The following is a 27,102-nucleotide window of genomic DNA, read 5'->3' as shown; positions in this document are numbered from 1 at the left end:
ATGGAATACTGTTCAAAGCAGCGTTAAACCCAAGTCACTCTCACTCCTATGCCTTAAAGCCCTGGATGATGTGCCTTTGCAGTACACCACGGCTCCCTCAGTTTCACCCTGGCTGACCTCTGTGGGTTGTTACAATGTTGCAAACCACAATGACGTGGATAACTGCCTGTGCCTCCAACACTGGTCTGCCTCTCCAAGACATGAGGGGTGGTGAGGTAGCTTAGTGGTTAAGGTGTTGGCTCACCGCACTAAGACCTGGGTTCCATTCCCCACATGGGTACAATGTGCAAAGTCCATTTTTGGTGTCCCCTGCCCCTGATATGGCTGAAATATTGCTGAAAGGGGCATCGAACGTAAGTACCGGCCACTGTGAAATAGCTGGAACATTGCTGAAAGTGGCATAGAACGTAAGAACATAGTGACTGGGGCATTGACACAACATTCAATTTCTCACTGACTTCTCTATGACAGTGCAGACTGCCACAGTTTTTGTTTCGCATACAATCAGATGTTATGTGTGGAAAAAAAATGTCATTTAGATGTAGGGTTGACTGACTAGTGATGGAGTGCTGGTCATTGTGATAGTGGCGTTGTACATGTGTGCATGGCAAACTGTACCGGCAATTATGGTATGTGTAGTGTTGTCTGTTTTGCTGGCCCTGATGATGTAAATGCTGGTAAGTTGACATTTTAATGATATTTTGTATTTGAGAAAGTATTGTAACAGAACTTCTACAGCAATAGTTCTCAAATTGATGGGGAAAGTTATTTACAAGAGACTGAAAAAAGATCAGGGATTTATAAAATAAAATGCCAATCAGGGAATCTAGGGAAGCATTTACAGTAGGTGCCTGAAGAACATCCTTGGTCATTTCTATCTGCATCAGGATACTGGTAGAGTATTTGGACCGAAAACAGTTATGAAACATTTTCTCATTATCATGCTGGTCTCGCACCTTTTGAGCTATTGTATTCTCAGGATGATGGTTTGATTTTATCTGGCAGAATTAATTTGATTAATATCAAGATTATTAGAATTCCAATGAAAGGTGTCTTTCCTTGCCTAAGGTATTCTCTTATGGTTCTTGACAGCTTCATTAGTTTTTCTGGGACTGGTGGTTTGGTTTTGGTCCTTGTTCCCACATTTTCACTTTGTTCAGACTTTTGTCCCACATTAAGCAGACATGGTGATAATATAACTGAAATATTTTTGAAAGGACTTGGCTGCTCAAACTGACCTTTATACTCACCTTTTTTTTAGAGATATGTTTACACATAACAAGACTCCCTTTATGTCTAGGTCTTGTTTCTGTTTGTCTATCTATGAGTCATGTTTGTGAGGGCAGAGATAATTTCCTTCAGTAGCAGGAGATGATTGAGGTTTCAGATGGGTGGTCAGGAAACTGACATTTGATGGTGATGACACAGTCTGTATGTTTTCCTTGTGTATTGCAGTGCCAATGGTTGTTCGTGGTCATATACAACCCCCTCCACTCACTAGTCACGAAGGCGGCCCAGATCGGCCCCATGCACTCATGTCCTCTGTGAGTGGCGAGTCAGCTTTAGTCAACTCCGAGCCCCCAGCACCACCCCCTCGACCTCCCGGCACACATGGACGCAGCATGTCAGTTGATCTCAAGCCAAAGACAGAAGGAGGTCAGTGTCACTGATAACAGGTTACACATATCATTGATCAACAGATGCATTTGGGAAGCTTAACAATGTCTTAAGAATACCTGAAAAATGTGATCTCTAGGACTGATCGAAGTTTTTGATAAGCATTAAGAAGTTGGAAGAACATGAATACATGACACTATTTATGGATAACAACTTGTTTTATTTGTGTGGGTGTGTGTGGTCGTGTGTGTGTGTGGTCGTGTGTGTGTGTGGTCGTGTGTGTGTGTGCGTGTGCGTGTGTGTGCGTGTGCGTGTGCGTGTGTGTGTGTGTGTGTGTGTGTGTGTGTGTGAGTTTGTGTGTGTGTGTGGGTGTGTGTGTGGGGGTGAGTGGGTGGGTGGGTGTGGGTTTTGGGTTGGTGGGTATTGTGTGTGTGTGTGTTCGTGGCTGTGTGTGTGTGTGTGTGTTTGAGAGAGTGTGTGTGGGTGTGAAAGAGAGAGGGAACTGACACGCTGACACAGTATTCACCTTATGAAGGGACAAGAAGTAGCCCTGAAGCATTGTTACAGAGATAAAAGAAGTTATCCATAAAAAGTGTCATCTACCAAAAAACTGATAGGTTAATAGTAATCTCTCTTTCATGTTGGTCTAGGGGGCACGGGTGGCCCAGTCGTCTAAGGCGCCGCGATTCGCTGTGCAGAGTTGCGTCCCTTAGGCACGCCAGAAACCTATGATTGTGGGTTCGAATCCCGGTTCGCCCCGATTATGTTTCTAGGTTTGTCAGCACCATACCCGTGCTCGTGGGTTTCACCGAAGTGGTAAACGTCTGAGACCTGCATCACTTCGGGCTTTCCTCCCACACTAAGCTGACACGCCGCGATATAACTGGAATACTGTTAAAAGCAGCGTTAAACCCAACTCACTCACTCACTCATGTTGGTCTAAGTGAAAGCAGTTTATTGATGTTTCACTGTTGATTAATGGGGAAATAGTTTATGCAAATAGTAAAAAAATTGTATTGCCTATATAAGCTAAACTGTGGTGGTATATTCAAGGTTTCAACGAGGAAATGAAAGGCCACATGCTTTTTTGTTTGGGAATGTTTTTCTAACCAATTAATATCTTATGTACTGTAAGTCCAATTGAGCCATAAGATTTTCTTCAGCTCAGTGTTTTTTTAATTTAATTTTGCATAAAGTTGGCCATGGCAGCCATATTGAAAACCCAGTTGTTTACATTTCGCAGCCATTTTTGTTAAAATGTAATGAAATTTAGTATATGTGTAATTAGTAGTGTGTAATTAGTCTGTGTTCTGTTTTTTGGCGGTATTATAAATTTTGACTATTATTTTAACTTTGCACTTTGACATGCTCAAAATGCATATTTGGCTCTGCAAATGACTTCTGAAATTGCCTGACTGACTGTCATGACAAATTAACCATAGCAATATGAAATAATAAGGTGTCCTTAAACTTCTTTTGAGCAGTATATGTGAATATAAATGCTGACAGAAACTTTTGTAAAGTGTCTGTCTCTGTTGAACTTTTAATGTGTTGACTACATACCCAGGTGAGCTACAGTGCTATGGCACTGTGTTTTTACAGTAACATGGACTTGTATGTCAGAGGTGTTGTTCTATATATACAATAGATTTGATCAATTCAGGGTTTTATCTAGCCCTGCTCAGAAGCAGGTATGCTGCCTCTTGACTGTTTCTCCAGTCAGATAAATCCATAAACTGAATTGAGTTTCAAAGTATCACTGAACTCGTGGGAACTTTTCAAAGCAACCCTCAGTGTGTTCCTCCCTAACTACCTAGGGGCGGTCGGGTAGCCTAGTGGTTAAAGCGTTCGCTCGTTCACGCCGAAAACCCGGGTTCGATTCCCGACATGGGTACAATGTGTGAAGCCCATTTCTGGTGTCCCCCGCCGTGATGTTGCTGGAATATTGCTAAAAGCGGCGTAAAACCATACTCACTCACTCACTCCTCCCTAACTAATGGTACAGCGGTAGAAACTAACATTTTTAGTCCACTAGTCCTTATAATGATAACATATAGCAACACCCTTAAAAATTGCAAATTTCTATTAGTCCTCATGATATTTTAATTATTGGGCAGTTTGGCAAGGACTACGGGACTAGTGCCAAGTTCTAACGTTGTGGTACATGTTGTTGTTTCCAGGACACTACAGTGCGCTGCTGCCGCCCCCAGCAGTTCCGCCGAGAGTGTCGCCAAAAGACGTAAGTCCTCTTCACCATTCTGGTTGGGAACCAACCTCCTCACAGCGATAGCCCATTCACTGACCTCTCTATACTGTCGCTGCCGCCAGTCAAAGTTACCCACTGTGAAAGGTGGCCACAACCATGCTTGGAGTTGCACTCGCAACAGACTGACTGTTATGTTTACAACCAATCTGATTAAACAAACAAAAAGTTAAATTCACCTGGAAAATATGGTCAGTCATGAACCTATTCAAAATTTACTATCATGGCATTAAACGTTACTAGATTTATGGTTAGAGGGCAAATTTCAATTTTCTTGTAATGGCCCCTGCCACGCTGATGGCAGAAATGATACCGAGAGTGTAATGAAGGTGTCATGTGCTGGGAAGGAGCTTGGTTTGGGACCGGTAAAGGCAGACTACTCTCTGACCTCCACACTCACAGTGTTAGCCAATGCCCATCCAGTCTCTGCCTAATGCCATATTTGCATGCCTATTGAAGTCAGTGAATGAAAGCGTGATTGTTGGCTGTTGCCGCAGTTGTATATGTTGTCAAGTCTCCTTTTGTCTGCTATTTTTTTTTAATGATATGGGTTTTGTTTTAAGAATAGTTGTTTGTTTTTTTAACTTGATTGATCTCTTATCTGTATGTTGATTTTTACAATACAAACTTTACTCTTTGAATGCATCAGTCTCTAACATGTCCCTAGTGTTGTTCGACCACTTACTAGATATGCTTGTATGTCAGGAAACCTCTGTTGACACCTAAATAATAACATCACAAAGATTATCCTATACAATGATTATTATACTTTGTAGCATAACTACTGATTAATCTATTCAATGATTATAATAGTGTTACATAGCTACTGAATATCATATACAACAATTGTTATACTGCGTTACATACCAACTGATTATCATGTAATATATTAATTAATGTATAGTTCATACATATGGATTATCATACTGCACAACAACATATACACAGATTATCCTTATACACAACATACACACAGATTATCATACTGCACAACATACACACAGATTATCATACTGCACAACATACACATGGATTAACATACTGCACAACATACACACAGATTATCATACTGCACAACATAAACACAGATTATCATACTGCACAACATACACACAGATTATCATACTGCACAACGTACACAAGGATTATCATACTGCACAACAGACACACAGATTATCATACTGCACAACATACACACAGATTATCATACTGCACAACATACACACAGATTATCATACTGCACAACACACACATGGAATACCATACTGCACAACATACACACAGATTATCATACTGCACAACATATACATGGAATACCATACTGCACAACATACACATGGATTAACATACTGCACAACATACACACAGATTATCATACTGCACAACAACATACACACAGATTATCATACTACACAACATACACATAGATTATCATACACTACAACATACACACAGATTATCATACTGCACAACATACACAGATTATCATACTGCACAACATACACACGGATTATCATGCTGTACAACATACACACAGATTATCATACTGCACAACATACACACGGATTATGCTGTACAACATACACACAGATTATCATACTGCACAACATACACAGATTATCATACTGCACAACATACACACGGATTATCATGCTGTACAACGTACACATGGATTATCATGCTGAACAACATACACAGATTATCATACTGCACAACATACACAGATTATCATACTGTACAACATACACAGATTATCATACTGCACAACATACACAGATTATCATACTGCACAACATACACAGATTATCATACTGCACAACATACACACGGATTATCATGCTGTACAACATACACATGGATTATCATGCTGAACAACATACACAGATTATCATACTGCACAACATACACAGATTATCATACTGTACAACATACACAGATTATCATACTGCACAACATACACAGATTATCATACTGCACAACATACACAGATTATCATGCTGTACAACATACACACGGATTATCATGCTGTACAACATACACACGGATTATCATGCTGTACAACATACACACGGATTATACTGCACAACATACACACGGATTATCATACTGCACAACATATACACAGATTATCATACTGCACAACATTCACAAGGATTATCATACTGCACAATGTACATAAATTACCTCTCTGGGGTGCATATAACAGGGCCAGGGGAGATGAGTGTCATGTTGCGTCTATAAACGCTCTCCCACAGGATACAGTATGACTCGGCGGAAACTTCAAGCTTGGCCCCATGATGTTCCACTGTGGTGCTAGTGTAAGGATCAGCTCCTATTTACGGATACAGTCCTTGAAGTGGCTGACCACTTGCTGAAGCCATCAGCCAGCTATGACTGTTGAGTGGCCATGTCCTTGGATGGCCTGGTCTGAAGCTCATACAGTCACCCAATGGTGCGCCTGTGTCAGGCTGATTAATCCAAGCAGCCTTAAGTGTTAAGTGTGACGCCAATGACGATGGCGTAAAACAGACGGACTCCTCCGTCACTCTCAGGGGAGAGAACTGAAAACTAACCATGTAACTGTCACCCAACTGTAATTGCAGGCACCCAGCTGGAAATCCAATGAAGGTGCAGGTATTGCCGCCACGGAGGGGGGTGCAGATCGGGCAGTGTCGTTTAGCGAGCCCAGGTCGCCAACGGAGAACACAGTCACTAATGAGGTGCTCACTCTAACCTTCTCTCTTGCAGTTGGTATCTGCTCCTCAGCTACTAACAAAGTCCGTCCGGGAGAGGCATCGCCGATCTTTTTCTCTAGATTATAAAAAAGTGGTGAGATTTTTGGTGGTAATGGGCTCATTGTTTTGTTGCGTAGAGTTTGGGAGAGGAAGTACTTCGGTGCATGAACTAGTTTGTAGTGAGCGCCACCCGTGGGCTGTCGCCAGAGAGGCTGTGTGTGTGTTATGTCCGAGGATGCAGCACTGCATGACAGTGACGTCCGGCTATTCATCTGCAGTGTCTCTTGGATGTTTACTAGTTTGGCAGTTTTCACCTTACTCAAGTTTAATACCATCGCATGGATTTCTGCAAATGTTCCAGTTGAATTCGGCACCTGTTCAACTGTTCATCTTCATGTGAGGGTCCATTTTGGTTTTATGGTGGGGTGTCATCCATGGACCTTGTTTGTTTTGCAGTGGGAATTTAATTCTGCATCACCCATATTCTAGTTGATCTGTTTCCATGGTTTTCTTTCCTTTTCCCTGTGTATGCCACCCCCTATGTACTTCAAACACCAAGGTTCAATCTGTGGGTCTCAGTTGTTACTCCATCATTGTGTGTTTTAAATACTTGTAGTCAATCTGTTACAATTGTATTCAATCAGTTGTTAGTTCAATGATTTCATGCTGCATTTATTAATTACAATTTTCAGAGGTGTTTTTATATGAGACATTCGTGATAAAATGGAATGCTGTTTGTTTAAACACGTTAACTGTGGTATCTATGGTATTGCTGAAATCTAGGCTGTTTTATGTCTGTCCTGCCTCCACCACCACCTTGTATTCAAGCTCTGCACTTTGTGAATCAAGATCCGCACAATCATTAACTCTTGGAAACAGATTAGTAGATTAGATACATATTTTCTATTTCATGGGTATTGTGTCACCATTTGACATAATTATCCCAGTGATCCCAATAGATATAACAGAACACCTTTATGGGATATAAGGCCACAATAAATTACTTTAGATTTTCAATTTTTGAAAAATATGAAACATTTAAAAACAATTATTTTTAAATTGTTTTGAACGAATCTGTTCAGGGCATCTGTGCACATTAACCGTTTACTGATGTGATTCACTTGATGCTTGATTGTTTGAACTGTTTATGGTGTATTCTATTACTTAAAGAAGAAGGAATCGTACATGGGGATTTTCTTTTGATAGTGAAGTGGGGGACAGAATGAAAATCTGATGATTTATTGTGGCTTATGATATTTTTTTTCTCTGTGGTATATGTATTTCTTATTGACATAATTAGTGCCCTGATTCTTATTTCATGCTCAAATTAAACTACCTATTTCACAAATATGATTGTATATCTCACGCCAACACACAAAAAAAGATAAAAATCTATATACTCTGCCAAAACCGAACATGAACGATACAGGTCACATGGCATGTCTGATACTGTTAATATGTTGTGGTTTAATATGAAAGGTTGATCCACTGTGTTTTATAACAAAGTGGGCTCTCTAACAAAATAATTCTTGTTAAAATGTATCCAACATGTTGTGTCATGTGGCAAAGCAGCTGAATCATTGACTTCATTTTCATCAACTGCTTTACAAAGTAATTACCTGTGTTATATACAGGTGGGGTAGCCCTGTGATTAAAGCGTTAACTTGTCACACCGAAGACTGGGGTTTTTATCCTCACATGTATACACTCATACAGGCAATAAGATGACTGTAGCAAGTGCATGGATAATTCATTGTAATTAGTTGTAATAAGATCCAGCTGTCTGACAAGTCTTTTGGCCGGTGTGTACAATCATCATAACGTCATAGTGTCTTATATGTCATCTCCTGTCCTCATTTTGAGTTACCATGAGATGTTAGTTGCTTACCAGCTCAATGGCAGATCTCTGGTAGAACTGATATTGTCACGCAAATGTATATCGCCAGAAAATAAGTCTCTGTTACTTTGTGGAAATGTAGTGATGAATGTGTTACATGTGTCAATAACAGAGTGTTGAGGAAGCTGAATGTTGGTGTACGCCCCTCCACACACTCCTGTACATCTTCTCATGTATGTCACACACTGCACCCAAGACACCTTCATTCTGCGGTTATGTGACAGTGTTCATCGTGTGGCTGTAATATTGCTGACTGTGGCGTACAACAACAGTCACTCACTCTCTCATCTACTCTCTGGAGATCTAGCCGTCAGTACTCAAGTACTGGAGTACAGTCAAGTGTGGATTCAAGTATCATCAGTTCTTCATGTGTATTTATTCACTACGTTCTTCCATCACCTGTGAATTCATGTGGCCGCTTTACCGTGTAGTTGCTAATTTTAACCAAGGAGTCAAGCCACAGCCAATGCTCAGACAAAAGGTAGGGCTTTTTATACCCGTCTAATTATAATGGACACTGTCAGTATGGACGTCTGTGTGTTCATACATGCAAGATGTCATTTCCGGAGATCTTGAAAAATGTGCAATATTTCTTCACCAATATTTCTGTCACATTGATTGATCTAGTGGTGAACTGGTGCCTTTTGATAGTTTGGGATTTAGTTTTTTAAATTTTTTGAGTTTCCACGGCAACAGCTTTGACATACACTGAAAATAGAAGTAATGATCATTTCTGGAACAGATCTTCAAAACAGTAATACTTTAACAAACTTGGCATATAAATAGGTTTAGTGGTGAACTTGTGCCTTTAGATCGTTTCTGAGTTTTTAAACAAATATATTTTCAGTTTTAAGTTCCATATAGTTTCATCTTGAGAAGTGTTTACAATTGTGAGGGATATCAATAATTTTATCCTCTGGTTGACTTCCATTGTACATGGCCTCATTTAATTGGCTGACTCCAAATAGGCACATGTCGCCGCTACACCTCAAAGCAGCCGTATGTATTATGGGAAATGGAGGAAGGTAGTGTATACAAACCCATGAAGTATGACAAGGGGATTCAACAAAGGCTGGTGTATCACAGTCAACTCTAGATGATAGTTTACATCTTCAGCGCAGAGGTAGAGAATTACAGCCACAACCGTTTGCTTGTATCTGACTGGCTGACCCACTGTACATTGGTCTGCCACGGACATTGATATCGTAGAGGTGAGGAGACTGGAGATGTTTCAGGATCATCGGTTTTGTCCTGCGTTTCAGTGTAATCAGTTTAATGATGTGTTTCAGGTCCCGAAGGATGCTGTGGATGGGAGTGGAGGTAACTTTTTTTCGCAAAAACTCATTTTAAACAGTCTTTGAATGGCATTTGGAAGTGATACACATAAGAGAGAGAAATATAGCATTTTGGAGTATATGCTTACTCCTTAATTCACCTGTTGAAGGAGCATGCGTATACTCCAAAACGTGTTCCTGATAATATAGAAGTTAACGTCCATAAATTTTCTCTGAATTAACCCATGAGGTGACTAAATGGATCAAGTGGTCAGGCTTGGTGTCTTGGATGACTGCATGTTATCATATTCTACTTGCGTGAATTGATGCTCATGATGTCAATCACTGGACTGTCTGGTCCAGACTCAATTATTTACTGACTACTGTCATGTAGCTGGAATATTGCTGAGTGCTGTTAAACAAGACACAAACAAACAAAACAAACAAACACTTAGTGAACTATTTCCATTGCAGATTTCTCCACTTCAACTTCTTCCAGCCTGACTGTAGCATCAGAAAATAAGGTAAGAGACCTGGAGCCTGCATTGCACCCCCGGAACAGTACATGTTTCAGTCATACTAGTCATCCAAAGTGGTCACTCTGGAGACCCGTGTGGAAGTGTCCGGTCAGCGTGTGAGCCCTGTACCTCATGCTGGTCACAAGACTTGAGGGGGGCACAGGTGGCCCAGTCGTCTAAAGCGCCACGATTTGGCGTCCCTTGGGCACGCCAGAAACCTATGATTGTGCCTTCGAATCCCGTTTCGCCCCGATTATGTTTCTAGGTTTGTCAGCACCATACCCGTGCTCGTGGGTTTCACCGAAGTGGTAAATGTCTGAGACCTGCATCACTTCGGGCTTTCCTTCCACACTAAGCTGACACGCTGTGATATAACTGGAATACTGTTAAAAGCAGCGTTAAACCCAACTCACACACTCACAAAACTTGACTAAAATAGGTAGCAGGTGGTCTGGGACTTGAACTGACAAGATGGAGTAGAACTTGTTCATGTGTTCAGTCACTGGTCCAGACATAATTATTTACAGGCTGACGTGCTACGGCATGAATATTGTTGACTATAGTATTTAGCAACCTTTGCTGTATGAGTGTCCTTGAGAAAAATAAACTACAACATGCCTTTGAAATCTTCAGTGTACATGTTGTAAGTCACCCGTGTTCATCCGGGATAGAATAGGTCTTCAGCAACCCATGCTTTCAATAAAAGGCAACTATGCTTGTTGTTAGAGGCGAGTAATGGGATCGGGTGGTCAGGCTAGCTGACTTGGTTGATGCATGTAATCTTATCCCAATTGCATGGACTGATGCTAATGATGTCAATCATTGGATTGTCTGGTCCAGACTCGATTATTTACAGACCTCTGTCATATAGCTGGAATATTGCTGAGTGCCGCGTTAAAATACAAACAAAACCTCTTGTAAATCAAAGTCATGCTTTCCGATGCAATTTTAGACTGAATCTTTTAAGCAGGTATTAGTATCCTGCCCCATCCAATCTTGGGTTATACGATTCATATTTGCCCACCCCGTTTTTTCTATTAGCCGCACTTTGAACCACATTTTCCTTAATTTGTGTGGAAATAAAAGAATAAGTGGTATCCCAGTTTTCTATATTTTCAGTTTCAATATGATCATATTTAAAAGATTATGATTAATTAAGAATCATTATTTGTTCAGTAAATCAATGCCGTAGGATATCATGAATCTAATAATATTAAGCCAATTCTGAAATATACTCCCAGGTTGTATCACCGTTGCCCCGGGAACAGCAGAGTGTGGCGGAGGAGGTGGAGCCAGGCAAGCCTCAGCATGCGGTCTTAACATTACGGTAAATACTACGTCCACCATGACCACATCCTGTTACTGACGGGGCTAAAAAAAATCGACTTGTCCGCTTGTGTTGAAAAGTGGCAGCTTGTGAAGGGTGAGAAAGAATTGAAGAAACGCTTGTCCTACCCAGCGAGTACATATATTTCAATCATGTCAATTCATCTCTAATCATTTTCAATGAAATATGCAAGATAATTTCAATCCTACAATATGTTTTCATCTCGTGCACGATCTATGTAATAACATCGAAATACACGTCGCTCATATCATAAATAAATAACATACTTGGCAACTGTCTCTTACAGAAATAAACAGGAAGTGCGTTTGTTCAGCAGGAATTGAAACTAGGTTCTAAAGGGAGATAATTAAAACATTTTATTTTTGTTGTAAGCCACTCATCACTGACGCTCAAACGTCAAAGCGATAGTAAACACTTGATGATTTATTTTGCGAGGGACATTGCTGACATACAGAAGTTTTAGATCGGGGATGGTGGGTTAACGACAAAAAAAATGGATTAATTTAACAAACAGGCTGAAAAAAAGAAAATTTCTCCTAAAACAGTATGACTGTTAAAAAAATGAAATGGAACAGATGCATGGTTGAGCGAGTGTGGATGGGCAGAGATGAACGTAGATGGCAGGGACTTATTTTGTGCTGTCTGCTGTCAATAAGAACATAAGAATGTAAAACTTGATAACATTGAACAAGGCAAGTAAAAAGGCAAGTGTATTGGTAAATCCCTTCCTCTCCATCCTCCTTTATCCTGGGATATTTATGTGGAGCATATGAACATAACCAGCATCGATTATCCAGTGTATTATATCTCCATTTTAATATAATAAATACCCGGAAGTCTTTCACCACCCTAGTTGGTTCAGAAGTAGAAATCCTTTTTGTCATCCTTGTACGAGCACGTCTCCAATATTTGTTTTTCAAATAAAACATGTTCAGCTGTTAGCTTTTTTAATGGTTATATCACTGCATTTTTTACAGCAATTTTTGTTGTGTCATTTGACTTGTAAAATATTAAATCAAGGTGATTATCATAATGATGCCAGCGAGTTAATTGTTTCCTCAATCTGTTGCTATGAACTTCTACTTATAGTGAACTTCAGATGTCAACCAAACTCTAGTCTGTCTCAAAGTCCTCAGTCTGTTGCTATGAACTTCTACTTATAGTGAACTTCAGATGTCAACCAAACTCTAGTCTGTCTCAAACTCCCTGATCCATATTATTTTCCCTTCTGCCCAATCTCATTAAAATCAGTTCTCACTACCGCTAAACAAAGATCTGAGGACATTCCATTAGAGAATTACCTTTCATCAGACCAATTAGATTGTTGTTTACCAGATCAGGAAAGTGACAGACGGAATGTGTTTTCTAATCATGCATAGTTGAACTATTTAACGCAGGGTATTCTGAACGATATTTACAAGCTTCAAGACTGAATCCATTCAATCTAGGCCATCTATTAGCTAATCCTGAATGTTCTTTTCTTCAGTTTTCAAATTTTTGATGGAGAATTAGTCAAAATATGTTTTGTAAAGTGGTTGCCAGTTTGAACCTAGTGCCGTGAAGCACAAGAAAGCTGCCTTCTGGCTAATATATACTTCTTGTCAGTCATTCCATTATATTAGTCGGTCAAAGTTCGTGAAAGGTCAGCCTGATGTGACCCGTAATGGGATGTCCTCCAATCTTTGTTTAGCAGTAGCCTTCCGCACAGCCCTTACTGTAATGCTATAGATAGCCCTAAATGAAACAAGTCGAGGTTTTCCACAGGCTCAGGTTCTGAATCTCCCATCTCAATGGAGATCCTTTTCAATCCTTTATATGTAGTTGCTTGTTTCTATCAAAATTTGGGGTAGTCAGGTAGCCTAGTGGTTAAAGCGTTCACTCGTCAAGCAGAAGACCCAGGTTTGATTCCCAACATGCGTACAATGTGTGAAGCCCATTTCTGGTGTCCCCTGCCATGATATTGTTGGAAAATCAAACTCACTCACTCACTATCAAAATTGTATATTTTCGGAGACTATAACCAAATTGATTCATTCTCTTGAAATATTGCCCATTTGTGTGTGTTCCAGGCAAGCAAGTCGAGACAAGCGTGAACTTCACATGGCAGTGCGTACCCACACTGAGCGGAATGCAATGCTCACCCGATTGAACTGTGAACTTAACCAGGAGTTACAAGAAGTGATGGAGCAGAGAATAGCTCTGGAGATTCAGCTGGAGCATTTGCGACCCTTCTCCAGTTAGTCCCAGCTAGGGGAGACAATCTGTGTGCCGGGATCCCAGAAATATGAGTTATCTCCCCTGTATTGTCCTCTTTCTAGATGTATATATTATTAACAACAACGCTGTCTTGTGGCTCTAAGTAATGATATTACCTATATGCTGTGAGAACTCTGTCAGTCATTTAGCCGTAGGTGGACTGATTGTAATTAGAATCGTATTTTGAAATGATTATTTCACTACTGGATGTGGATATGTATGTGGAACATGTATCACCATTATCTGTCTTGTAAGAGCCTGTGTAAATGAAGGGAGATAACTCATACAACTAACGGCTGACCAAAATGCAATTCAGTTTGGATATGGAAGTGTTTGAATCCTGAAGATGCTAGAACAATGTAGTGATCTGAGATGCAGCAGGAAGGACAAGGATGTGGGATTAGCAGCTTTTAGCCTCTGTGTCCAAGTGTTGAAGAAAGTGCCATTGCTGTTGCTGCTGAGAGCTGTGTGGTCGATGGACGCTTCTCCGTGTACTTGTGAATGATGGCTGGTTCTTGAGGTGGTGTACAATGATAAAATAGTGCATGCATGTAAATAGAGGCCTGGTTTTTAGCCCAGTGAGAACCGATCTGGAGTTTTAATGAACATCTTTTACTGTGTGAAGGTCATTCCCTGATTATCATAAGCTCATAACTGTAGAGGTCTGTCGCTCAATGGTGGTCGTTTTTCCAATGATGGCTCATCTCCAAAGTTTGTGTAGCCTTGCTGTAGCAATCTGTAGTCTACCTGCTCCAGTCATAAAGGTCACATTATGACTTGATGAACTCTTTCTCAGCAACAAGATTGCTGTTTTTAGGTTAAAACACTGTTTTTCAAAAGTACTTGTAATGTTTGTTTTTAATTGTGTTAAGAATTATTCTAAAAGATGAACCGATATCAAATCTTGAACTTTCTTGTCTCTCTCTGATTTACTGAAAAGAGCTATTTCTGTTTAAAATTATTTTTATGTTTGAATTTATTTTACATGAATTCTAGTTCTGGTTCTCATCTCTTGCTGACTAAACCTTCATCTTGATATTTAGTATGTGAGTATACTCCCTAGGTAGCCATTACTCCTCCACTATCTATCTTCCACAAGAACTGTTAACAGAGGTAGTACAACTTTCTTTCTATCTTAAACCCTTGAGGACACTGATGGTGCAAATCTGAGTAAACAGTTGTGTCCCTTAGCATAAGCCAGGATCTGCTGGTCATGTGCTTGAATCGAAGATACCCCTCATTGTGTTTCTTGGTTTGTAAGCACCATAGCAGTGCTAGAGGATTTCACCAACTGCGTAAACATCTACAATGTGTGACATTATGTGGAAGTCATGTTTGGGATAAAATACTATTGAAAGCGTTGGTCATTTTAACTTATGGTGAATATTGATGGGGACTGTTCCCCACCAGCTTAGAGAGTGGACTGCCATATCACAGTGAGGATACTATCTGTTACCTGCATGTAGGAGCTTAGTGCTGTGACAGTCAGATGGTCCAGTCAGTGTGGAGACATAGTGCTATTACTGCTGAATGGAAGTAGGGTGGGGCCAGGGAGAGGCATGGGCGGGGCATGGGCGGGCCACAGCACCCACACCCAACATCGATCCTGTCCAGTGCATGGTAACGAACTCCATTCTTTCAGTGCTTTTCTTGTGCCATGTACACCGCTCCGCAAGGCTTCCTCTTGTGTGGAGCCTTATTCTGAGCTTGTCTTTGTACATCTTGGTTCACCAGTGTAGTATGAGACTGACTAGAGACTGGTTGCCTTGGTTACATAGTTTTGTTGGTGTGTGACTATTGTGACCATGTATCAACTGTCTGGGAATAACTAGGTAGCAGTTAATGTCAGCATTTGCCAAAACCATCTGAGAAGAATCAGTTGTCAACCTTCTCACGTTTTCCTACAGATATCGTACACGTTAGCGAAAGACTAAAGGGAGACAAGTTGTTATGGAAGGGGTCAGAGATGGGACTCATTGTATTACCCTGTGCATGTTTTCAAGCATGTAATTGTCAGGTCACAGTGTTTTGGTTTTGTGGGCTTCAGAATAAGATGAATAAAATACAAGCTTATGTTGTTTGCTAGTTCAAAACTTGTGCATACTGCAAGGAACGTTTCTGTGAAATATTTAATGGAAAATTAATAATCACAAAGGCAACAGTACATTATTTTCCACAGCACTTCTGGTTTGAAACCATTTATGATTTGGAAAGTCTAGATTGCCTCAGCTCTTGGGTCTGTCCAAATCTGCAGATATTTAGAGCTTTGTAGATTTGGTTATTCCCTGAAATTAAGTATTGTTCTGGGCTCAATTTGGATTTTATACTGTTTCTTTTGTAGATATATATTTTTTAATTTGAGAACTTTATTTCTGGGACTGAATGCTCAGGTTATAAGCCACAAACCAACACTCATCTGTTTCTGTAGCAGGCAAGGTCGTGGGGTAGCCCAGTGGTTAAAGCTTTTGCTTATCACGCCTCTGGCCCAGGTTCCATTTCCCAACTTGGGTCAGTGTGGTGACATTTCTGGGATATTGCTAAAAGTAGCATGCATCCTTTTAATTCACTGTAACATGCAAGATAATTTCGAAAAAGACAACTCTAATTTCGATAAAATCAGGACATTAACAGCATCCTGCATCAGATCATGATGAAAATCTTGTGACTTATTTTAGTGGTAGTTACTTCTACTGTCACCTACTCCACTGATAATAAGGCAGGGCAGCCCTTTACATGTCACCAGTCCCCCTTTAATTAGTGAAAGTTGATGAGTTTCCATTGCTGCTGCTAGCAACCTGACAAGATATTGTCCTGGGCTTTAGTGCAACCATGTGTTTAGTTTCAGGAAACAGAAACCATTATCCCCTATCACTTACTGGTAAAATAGAGTCATTAATTCCATCAATAAAGGCACCAATAACATTAATGACAACTCTACCAAAAACAATTTGCCTAATGTTCATCACTCACTAAAACTAGTTTTCAAGCTAATAGTATGTGGAGCTGTACACATAAATACTGAAATAGCTTCCTTATGTTAGAGTGCTTATTTTCGTTCTGTTCAGCATGACATTTTTCTTTCTCATATTTTCTATACTTTCAGTTCACACTAGCCATTAATTCCTGCCCTATTTACTAAGTATTTTTAATCTGAATCAATGAAATATTTTCCTTGCCATTCCACCTTTATGAAAACAATACTCACTTTGTCTTACTATGTTTTATAGACTTCTATGTTTTCCACATTTTGTTTGTCATTTGAGTCGACCAATTTCATTCTGGGCTTATTGCTAGGTGTACTGTTTTGTCCCTAAGTTGTAGTTGTTGTCCTGTACATGTCTTGGTTAATCAGACAACGTCTCTACATCTTCCATTAACGTACACAGCTGGCCTGACCGAGCTAGGACTGTGCTAATAGCATAAAAAAACACTCTCATTATTAAATCTCAACATTTCATCAGGGTAAATGTGTTTTTAGTGTTATATGTGGTGGACGATTGTTTCTGTATTTTCTACCTTAGAGCTGTATGAAATCATACTCTATGTTTCTGTGTTAAGATTAGGTTATCTCTTGTGTAGCACAAACTTTGGACATTCTGTTTTTGCTGTATTCCAAATCAGTTTTCCATTTTTGCCACATTCTGCCATATTGGAATAATTTTTGTTGAGATGAGGAAATGTTATTTAAAAAGCTACTTTCATTCTGTGGTCTATCAAGCTAAGGCTGAGCGGAGGCATGTTTGCATGTGCACTGTGTTTTATTTGTCAGTGGGAAACTTTTAGTCCAGTTGTTTGTCTGTGATTTTATTCCCCAAATCTTTATTTTCCTAATTAAGGTTCTACCTTAGTTTTTATTTCTATTTTTTTAGTTCTCATTGTGTCGAGATGGGTTGAATGGTATTCTGAAGCATCCTGTATGGCGAGTTATTCAGGGTTGAGAATACCTGTAGGATAGCCTCGTACCCATAGGCTGCGAGGACTTCCTCTGTTGAATTGACTTACTGACAAAATACTTGCTATTAAGGAAGCATTCAAAAGTTTGATGTATGATCTTTATTCTTGAGTTTGGGTTTGGGAGGTTAATGGGTCAAGTGCTCAATTCAACAAATCAACTTTTCAGAGAGTTCTTGTTCCAAGTCAATCAGTAACACCTCTGATCGTCATATTTTAAGAGAAATCAGTTTACCTGACATTCTTGAAATCTCTGCCAAATCACAAGCTCTGTGGATAATAAGATAAGATAAAAAGTAAGAGCTTAGGGAATTAGGTTTTTTTTAACCTACAGTAAACTTCTGAACTGTTTTCTAAGAGATATTTATGTTAGTTGCTGCTGACCAATTTGTTCTGTTTTAAGATCTTTTTTATCACTATGTAAAGATAGAAAGGAAATTGGAAAAAATATAGAATTATGTAAGGATTGATTTGAGGGTACTTTCTTAAGAAATGTCTTTGATGAATGAAATATGAACTAGCATATTTTTAGAAATACGGCATTTACTTTAGTTTAGTTTATTGAAACAAAATCAATTTTGGCCATCAGCGTACTTCATTAGTGTTTGGGAGTTCTGTAAAGGTGTGGAATAGCATACTGTTAAAGGTTATACTTGGGACAAATTGTGTACCCTTCATTTAGTCATTAATCTGGGCATTTCACCATCTGTGCAATCAGTGTCTATGTCCCAGTGCCAGTGCAATGCTCCCTAGTCGTGTGGAGATACATACAGGGGCTCAACTGTATAGGAGCCAAGCTTCTGTTAAATACAGTTGGCTTTGATGATAACTGGGAATGGATATCAGTTGTGTGTCTGATAAATGCTTGTGTTGGTGTTATGAAAGTTGGGAGATTGCATGAAAGGTTACTAACATGGCCGAGAAAACTTATGCGGCTTGACGCTGAACATATCTGGAGTCCTACAGCTGTATGTATCTGGAGTCCTACAGCTGTTTGTACCTGGAGTCCTACAGCTGTATGTACCTGGAGTCCTACAGCTGTATGTAACTGGAGTCCAACAGCTGTTTGTACCTGGAGTCCTACAGCTGTATGTACCTGGAGTCCTACAGCTGTATGTATCTGGAGTCCTACAGCTGTATGTACCTGGAGTCCTACAGCTGTATGTACCTGGAGTCCTACAGCTGTTATATACCTGGCGTCGTACAGCTGAATGTACCGCGAGTCCTACAGCTGTATCTGGAGTCCTACAGCTGTTATGTACCTGGAGTCCTACAGCTGTATGTATACGGAGTCCTACAGCTGTTACATACCTGGAGTCCTACAACTGTATCTGGAGTCCTACAGCTGTTATGTACCGTGAGTCCCATAGCTGTACCTGGAGTCCTACAGCTGTATGTACCTGGAGTCCTACAGCTGTTATGTACCTGGAGTCCTACAGCTGTATGTACCTGGAGTCCTACAGCTGTTATGTACCTGGAGTCCTACAGCTGTTATGTATCTGGAGTCCTACAGCTGTATGTATACGGAGTCCTACAGCTGTTACATACCTGGAGTCCTACAGTTGTGTCTTGAGTCCTACAGCTGTATCTGGAGTCCTACAGCTGTATCTGGAGTCCTACAGCTGTTTTGTACCTGGAATCCTACAGCTGTATGTACCGGGAGTCCAATGTTTTTTTCAGCTATTCGATTGTCCATGAACAAAATGATAGTCATTATTCCCCTTAATTTTAAAACATCTATGAATAATAATATCAATTATTATTGCCATCTATAATTCATAATGACTGCTCATTCATCAAGTTTTGGATCTATATGTCATGGTCAGTCTGTTGAAATGGAGGCTATTTTAGCTAGTATTTATTAAGTTCATAATTTAAATTTTAAAATTTTATGAAAATATGTCTGAAAAAGAGATATTTAATATTATGAATCATATACACTCCATTTTGTCCTACAGTCAGATTAAATCCATAATACTTCCTTTCCGATAGTTATTCACTTGCTAAATGGATGCTAAATATAGTACTAAAAAAGTTAAGGATGACAGATTTAGTATAGTAATATGAAAGAATCAGGTGGTCCTTAACTTTTTTAATAGTATATAAGACTATTTTTATGTCTTGATGTCAGTGTGTAACCATGGAAACAAGGAAATGTTGCACAGTGTATATGTCAATGAGGATAAATATTTGTATAAACTCCTTGTTGATGCTTCTGTCAGTGTATAATACTGTATTCTTAACACCTAGCTCTGTGTATATACTGTACAGTATAGTGTTGCCATGTTAGACGTAGCACCACCATGTACATATTCCCTCACCCCCTCATCCTGACCCCCCCTCCCCCTCCCTCAGTATTATTGCCCCTGTCAACATAATGCATCCAGCCTACAGGCCAACAATAAAGGTGATATGGTCATTTAATGCCAGACTCTGTTGTTTCCTTCAGTGACATGGGTGGTCATCTGAGGTGCTGCAATTCACCATACAGAGTTGCCTCTCTTACTCATGCCAGAATCCTATAATCATGGTTCAAATCACAGAATATATTATGGTATTTGGTTTGAGAGTACCCTACCCTTGTATGTTTGGTTTAACCAAAGTAGACAACATCCAAAACATTAAATTGAAATGCTGAAATATTGTTTGAAGAGGTGTTGAAGCCAACTCACTCATACATTTGTTCACCAAGTCCTTTTCCACTGGACAGCTATTGCTGACTAGCACTGGTATATCCAGCAGTAGGAGGAGTAGGGGTTCAGCTTTCCATAGATAAGATGTCTATGATTATATATATTTTAATCTCTGGACTGGAGGAATGTCCAGATTCTCTCTACACATCAACATGAACTTACACTGAGGACACTGGACGAGGAACATGAAGATAAAACTGAACTGTCAGCTATATTCCAGCTATGTCATGGCATTCATGAAAATAACTGAATATGTTGTGCCAGGTAAACCAGTGGTAGTATGATGCACAGCCCACGCCATTGACAATCTGATCCTCAGTTTAGTCTGTTCGAACAAGCATGAGATGAAGGCAACTTCCTGCCTCCGACCCATTAAGATCCGGGTAAGAATAGGTCTTAAGCAACCCATGCTTGTCGTAAAAGGCGACTAACGGGATTGAGTGGTCAGGTTCGATAGATGCTCATTATGTCAATCACTGGATTGCCTGGTCCAGACCGCCATCATGTAGCTGGAATATTGCTGAGTGTGGCGTTAAACAACAAACAACTTCCTGCTTCCATGTAGTTGAGCGACTGTTGTCCAGCTGAATCACAACCACCTGTCAGTACTCATGTCTGGCCCAGACTAAACAATGGTTGAAAGCACGAGGTCATTCTCAATTATCCTGTGCATTATATCCCTATTGTTTTGCAATAAATACCTTGAACCCATTCACCACCATAAGGTTTGGGGTTCCAGTCATCAGTCTAGGGATCATGAATATTTTTTATATATTTTTTCTAGTGAAGCCTGAGCACATAATTTCTTAAAAATATCTCCCAAAATATTTGTGATCCTTAGCTTTCTTTGTTAGTTCAATGTACCACAAACAACTGATTCTCTCTTCCCTGCAAAGCTGGCTGTTGCTGCAATTCGGTACACAGAGTTGTGTCCCTTGGGTGCACCAGAAACCGATGATTCACCGTGACAACACAAGTACGTGGGGTTCACCAAAGGGGTAAACATCACTTTGGGCTTTCAAGCCATCAAGCTGAACACTGATCAACCAATTTCATTCATATAAGGACAAACAAAAAGCATATGTTCATAGAGAATTATTCTTTATTATTACTGCACTGTACATGGTGACCCACACACAGCGTCCTGCATACAAGGCATATTAAAATTGGCTCAAGGGATTTTCATCACCTAATAAAATCTGGTATCTCCAGGTAATGGTTCGAGCACCAAAGGTGTCGATCTAAGGCATGTCAGTAAATAGCTAGTGGTTATATACAGGGAATCACAGAAAATCATCTCACAGCTAGCAATTTGTCGTTCTCTGTACAAGCCACATACACACAATATACACCATGTACTGTACAATTATCACAATATGTGAAGTGACCTCAACTGACCTCCAAGTTGGACTTAATCTGGTTTAACTGGGTGATGACCGTCTTGGAAGAGCATAGGTTGTCCAAATCTTTGGACGAATTTCTGTTTGATGCATAATTTACAAATGGGCTTCAAATTCAGACTTCAGCAGTGAACCATAAATAAATTCATTAATAAGACCTAGGCCCTGTTCCACAAAGCCATCTTAGTGATAAGATGATCATAACTCCCATATGTCAACACAGACTTTGTGCTTTGTGGAACTGGGACCTGTGACCTTCCACCAAGCTATGACCATCTTAAATAGCAATCCATGTGAAAGAAAGGAGTTAATAACACCGGGTTGAGGAATAGGACAAAGTAATTTATGATAAAATTTTCACATTCATTTTCTGCCAGGACAGAATGGACCTTGAGGTTTTTTACAGGACATAGGCAGTGCTTCTCACTGCAAGGGGGGCAAGTCATCGATGAAATCAGATGACCTCTATTTCTGTGAAAAATAGCCCCCCTGGCCGTATCTGATACCTGACCCGCCGTCCCGCCGTATCTGATACCTGACCCGCCGTCCCGCCCTATCTGATACCTGACCCGCCGTCCCGCCCTATCTGATACCTTCTACCTGATCCGCCCTATCTGATACCTGACTGGCCCTCTTCACTGGCAATGAGTCACTTGACACACATTTATATAAAAAAACCTCTTGAAAACCTTTCAAAGCTAGATAATCCTATATAGTAAACTTCAGAGACACTGCTCCTATGTTTGATTTGCACTGAAGACATGGACCCAAAAAATCCAATTCAACATAACTGCTGGTTTTCAACCCTTGCTCTGCAAAGACGGCCTGTAATATAAAGGTTAACAAAGACACTCCAAGAAGACATATGTTACACAGGAAATGTACAGGTTGAGCCACAGCAGGCAAGACTACTGGAGAGTTCCCTATCACATAAACCAAGCATCCTATATCATGGGATCCTTCCTAGGGTGCATCAGTGCTGAACTAAACATCTGGTAGTGAACACTTTCTACCGATATTTTTTAGAACATGCTACATATGAACAGTGTTCGAAATTAAGGGGGGCCCTGGGGTCCTTCACATCTGCTCCTGTATTTAAATTTGGGGACCCCTCAATGTCTTATCATTCAACACGAGGGTTATAACCAGGATCACTTTTGTGTTTAATTTCGAACACTGTATGATGGTAAGCCAATGCCCCTGTGTGATGAGACCTAACTAAGCATAAGAATGAACATGTCCTCATAGAACTAAAAAGATTTATTATGAACATACTTCCTGATACTGTTGATAAAGGTTAAAAGCAAACAATGATACCGTAGTCCTATCCTTGAAATTATACCATAATCATCATGATGAGTGCCCCTCGCCAAAACTATCCCATCACGATAATTACCACATGAATGCATCCCTCAGCATCTAACGTTGCCAGTACATTTATCAGAATATCACAGCTTTATGAGTGAAGATCACCCTGGACTTGTGCCAGCTTAATATCAGTCTCCAGCAATGTCTCAGTCGGTAGCATCAGATTCTTCAGGTTAATAATAGTTTCAACAGTTAAGTAAACCTTGCAGTGAAGAAATTTGCTAGTCTATGAACTTTCTGTTCATAGTCAGGATAAAACCATTGTAGACAATTTGGAGAATCAGACAATCTGAGATGCAAAAAGGTTCCTCTCTATATCAACATAACGTGGTCAATGATGTCATTAACAATGGGTGATGTCATGTCCAGTATTTACGGAAACATGTTGATTTAACGTTGTTTTGGAGACAATGAAAATAATGGCACAATTGATGTGAGCCAATCAGCATCAAGCAAACATTATACTTCTCAGTGAGAATTACTGAAAATAATTTCCCCTATCCATACCCCTAAGGGTAATCTATCCCTATAAATGCCCCTTTGGTATTACATCGATTGCGGTATAAATGTCTGTACAGGCTCAATGGCAACACTGAGGACTAAAAATATGTAGTCCTCAAAATTCCAGAATACAATATTCACAACATTGTGCAAGACATTATGGCTGCCATGAACCTCACTATAATGCCAGGCCCTCCATATTGAAGTAAAGCCAGACTGGCGTAATAGAGGAATAGCATGACACAATTGTTAGAAATTTGCTTCACTCAGTATTGAGGAAATGAGCATGGCATTATAATGAGGTTTGATCCTGTTGATTGTATAGAACGATTTTGATCACTTCAGTCACTTGGTGAGGTAACTGCAAATCCATGGAATTATTTTGTATGATGGACAGAAAGGACTGGTTACACAGTACATACACCTGGTGAATACTTCAACCCATTACATCAAACAGCATGTTAGGAGCCACAAATACAATACCCCAAATATGAGAACCTATCACATAAAAATCAGAATGAACGTGTATATAGATATACTATTCCATATCTTGATCAGGATATTCCTATTTTTCCAAACTTATTGCAGATCATGATCATAATTTGGTGACAACCGGGAAGATAATGGCTGGGATTATTATTAACAGAATTTATTTCTTCCAGGACAAACAATAAAAAAATAATTTGTCCCCATATTTTACCCCCAAAGTAGTTTGTTTGCTGGACACGCTTCTCATAGATAGAAATTATGTGTTTTGAAACAGTGGCTGAAAAAGGTGTTCATCTTCAACTAAACTCCCAGCCCCATCACACAAATATTAAATGGAGGGTCCATTTCATAACAATGGACCAAAAATCCTTCGAGACTTCAGTGTTCCAATGATATCTTATTCTTTTTAACGAGAACCCACCATTTGAGTACCTTGATTGTCGGGGCAAACATGTATACTGTGAATTTCTAGGGCTATTCTATATGATCAGCTTCACCAATGAGATCCAGCTACAGCAAAGGGAGATCATCTCGATAGCAGTGACCATACACACAGTATGACAGCCAGACACATGGGACTTCTTCATGAAAACAATCACTCTGTTCCAGTTTAATAAGCCAATGCTTTCTTTAACCTCAAGACATTATAGTATAGATATAACATTTTTAAATATTGTGGCAAGAGAAATACAAGTTTCTCATCATTATATTTCTAAAACGTATTACACACGTTCTGTCAAAATAAACTTCATAAGGTGATTGTGCATTTTACGTTGCTGGAAAATGTCTTTGTGTGGCATTGCTGCCTCAAGCAATCTTAATCATCTCATTTACCGTATTTTAGGGAGTATAGTGCACACCCGAGCATAATGCACGCACCCCTCTAAGGGATGCAAAAGAATTTTGGAAAAAAGTATTTTCGAGTATTATGCGCAGTCAAATATTTTATCTATTATATCTGAACACTAAAATTAGGACAGATGAATGCATCGGTATTGTATTCCGTTTGTTGACACTCGATTTCCCGTATACATACTGGATGTATTGTTTACCCATGGGGGACAAAATACCTGAAATCGTATGGTGGCTTGTAAAATGCACACCCCCTCTGCGCTGCTTCATCTTCTGAAAAAATAAAGTGTGCACTATCCTCAAGAAAATACGATATAATTTTGTGGTTGGTTATGTCTACAGGTCATTGGCAATTCTAATAAGTAATATGTAATGGTTATCACTAATGTGTACCAGTAATCAGTAAAGCATATCAGTAATGTTTTTGTTTGTTGTTTAACGCCGCACTCAGCAATATTCCAGCTATATGCAGCGGTCTGTAACAATCCAGTGACCAGACAATCCAGTGATTGACATCATGAGCATCGATCCAAGCAATTGGGATCGATGACATGTATCAATCAAGTCAACGAGCCTGACCACCCGATCCTGTTAGTCGCCTTTTACGACAAGCATAGTCACATTTTACAGCGAGTATATATCAGTAATGTGTACAGGTATATGGTAAAGCATACCAGTAATCGGAAATGTGTAAAGCTTATCAGTAATGAGTAATGGCGATCAGTAATGTGTACTGGTAATCAGTAATGGGTACCATTTATCATCAATGTTAACTTTAGTCAGTAATTTGTAAAGGTAATGAGTGTTGGTATTTGGTAAATCGGTTATCAGTAATGTGTAACCCTAATCAGTAATGTGTAACCCTAATCAGTAATGTGTAACCCTTATCAGTAATGTGTAACCCTAATCAATAATGTGTAACCCTTATCAGTAATTTGTAACCCTAATCAGTAATGTGTAACCCTAAACAGTAATGTGTAACCCTAATCAATAATGTGTAACCCTAATCAATAATGTGTAACCCTAAACAGTAATGTGTAACCCTAATCAATAATGTGTAAATGTAATAACAATGGGTACAGGCCATCAGTAATGAGTACCAGTAATCGGTATCAGTGTTCAGTACTGTGTACCAGTAATTGGTGAAGTGTAACAACTATTAGGAGCTCCTCCATCCTGTGACTACTTCCTGATTTATGCACTGTGTAAAGTAAGGAGAAACTGGTGATGTTGGATCATGGAGATTGAGATCCTTAGCACAGATAAAAGCTATTCTAGTATGTGGTGAATAACTTATTTGGCAAATAAGAATAAAAAATAAGCTTTAGTAACCATGGTAACAGAATACAATATTAAAACAATATTAAACTTTGTTAAAGTGAAAACAAGGGTGGATAGTGTCAAGGACAGGCAACAACATTTGGACATTTAACAAAGTAATATCGACAAAGATTATGGCAATGCACAATACAATTTTCTGCCAACACTCAACATTTTTTGTGCACACTTTCTGCATCAGCAACAGAAGATTAACAGGTGACAAGTTCAAAGTGACATGCTATTATGCTACCCACAAACCACTTTGCCTTTCTCTGTTGCATTGTTATTTATGTAATAATATCCACAACAAAACACAGCTTTTATTGTTCTTCATTTGGAACTGATCATTTTTATCCGTTTGTGAGTTAGAGATCAAGGTCAGATGTGCTGCTCTGAATGCTGCTGAGTATTTAGAAGCCCTCACACTGATTGGCTGGTAAGATTTGGCAGGTAACTAAGTTCACCTGACTCGGCCTCCTATTGAGGATTATGACAGAGGTATCAAATCAGAGTAACCATATTTTAATATTTTGTTTGTTCTTTAACGCTGCACTCTGCAATATTCAAGCTATATCACAGCGATCTGTAAATAACAGTCTGGACCAGACAATCCAGTGATT

At 39.6% G+C, this 27,102-nt stretch overlaps 1 protein-coding gene and 1 long non-coding RNA gene across 11 annotated transcripts in view; one reads left to right on the top strand and one right to left on the bottom strand.

Moving 5' to 3' along the window:
- LOC124111324 (ralBP1-associated Eps domain-containing protein 1-like) overlaps window positions 1-20,283 on the top strand; it is a 108,135-nt gene extending 87,852 nt beyond the window's left edge. For 8 of the 10 annotated variants that reach the window (XM_048384180.1, XM_048384181.1, XM_048384177.1 and 5 more), the window contains 7 exons: window positions 1,456-1,656; window positions 3,798-3,856; window positions 6,484-6,600; window positions 9,802-9,832; window positions 10,261-10,310; window positions 11,546-11,631; window positions 13,722-20,283. In XM_048384180.1, coding sequence (XP_048240137.1) covers window positions 1,456-1,656; window positions 3,798-3,856; window positions 6,484-6,600; window positions 9,802-9,832; window positions 10,261-10,310; window positions 11,546-11,631; window positions 13,722-13,893 — 716 coding nt within the window. In that variant the 3' untranslated portion in view covers window positions 13,894-20,283. Of the gene's footprint in view, window positions 1-1,455; window positions 1,657-3,797; window positions 3,857-6,483; window positions 6,601-6,628; window positions 6,710-9,801; window positions 9,833-10,260; window positions 10,311-11,545; window positions 11,632-13,721 lie in introns of all 10 variants that reach the window. The other 2 variants (XM_048384174.1, XM_048384176.1) reach the window with 2 other exon arrangements.
- A 1,353-nt stretch (window positions 20,284-21,636) lies between these two features.
- LOC125373475 lies at window positions 21,637-27,098 on the bottom strand. The gene is made up of 2 exons (XR_007218375.1): window positions 22,517-27,098; window positions 21,637-22,458 (listed from the first exon to the last, which is right to left on the bottom strand). It is a non-coding gene; the product is annotated as an uncharacterized LOC125373475 (long non-coding RNA).
- Between the last annotated feature and the right edge of the window lie 4 nt (window positions 27,099-27,102).

Source organism: Haliotis rufescens, unplaced genomic scaffold (genome assembly GCF_023055435.1).
Source record: "Haliotis rufescens isolate VD_foot unplaced genomic scaffold, xgHalRufe1.0.p SCAF_5, whole genome shotgun sequence".
Taxonomy (NCBI): Eukaryota; Metazoa; Mollusca; class Gastropoda; order Lepetellida; family Haliotidae; genus Haliotis; species Haliotis rufescens.
The sequence above is the reverse complement of the archived record's forward strand: the minus strand, read 5'-3'. Positions and strand labels throughout refer to the sequence as shown.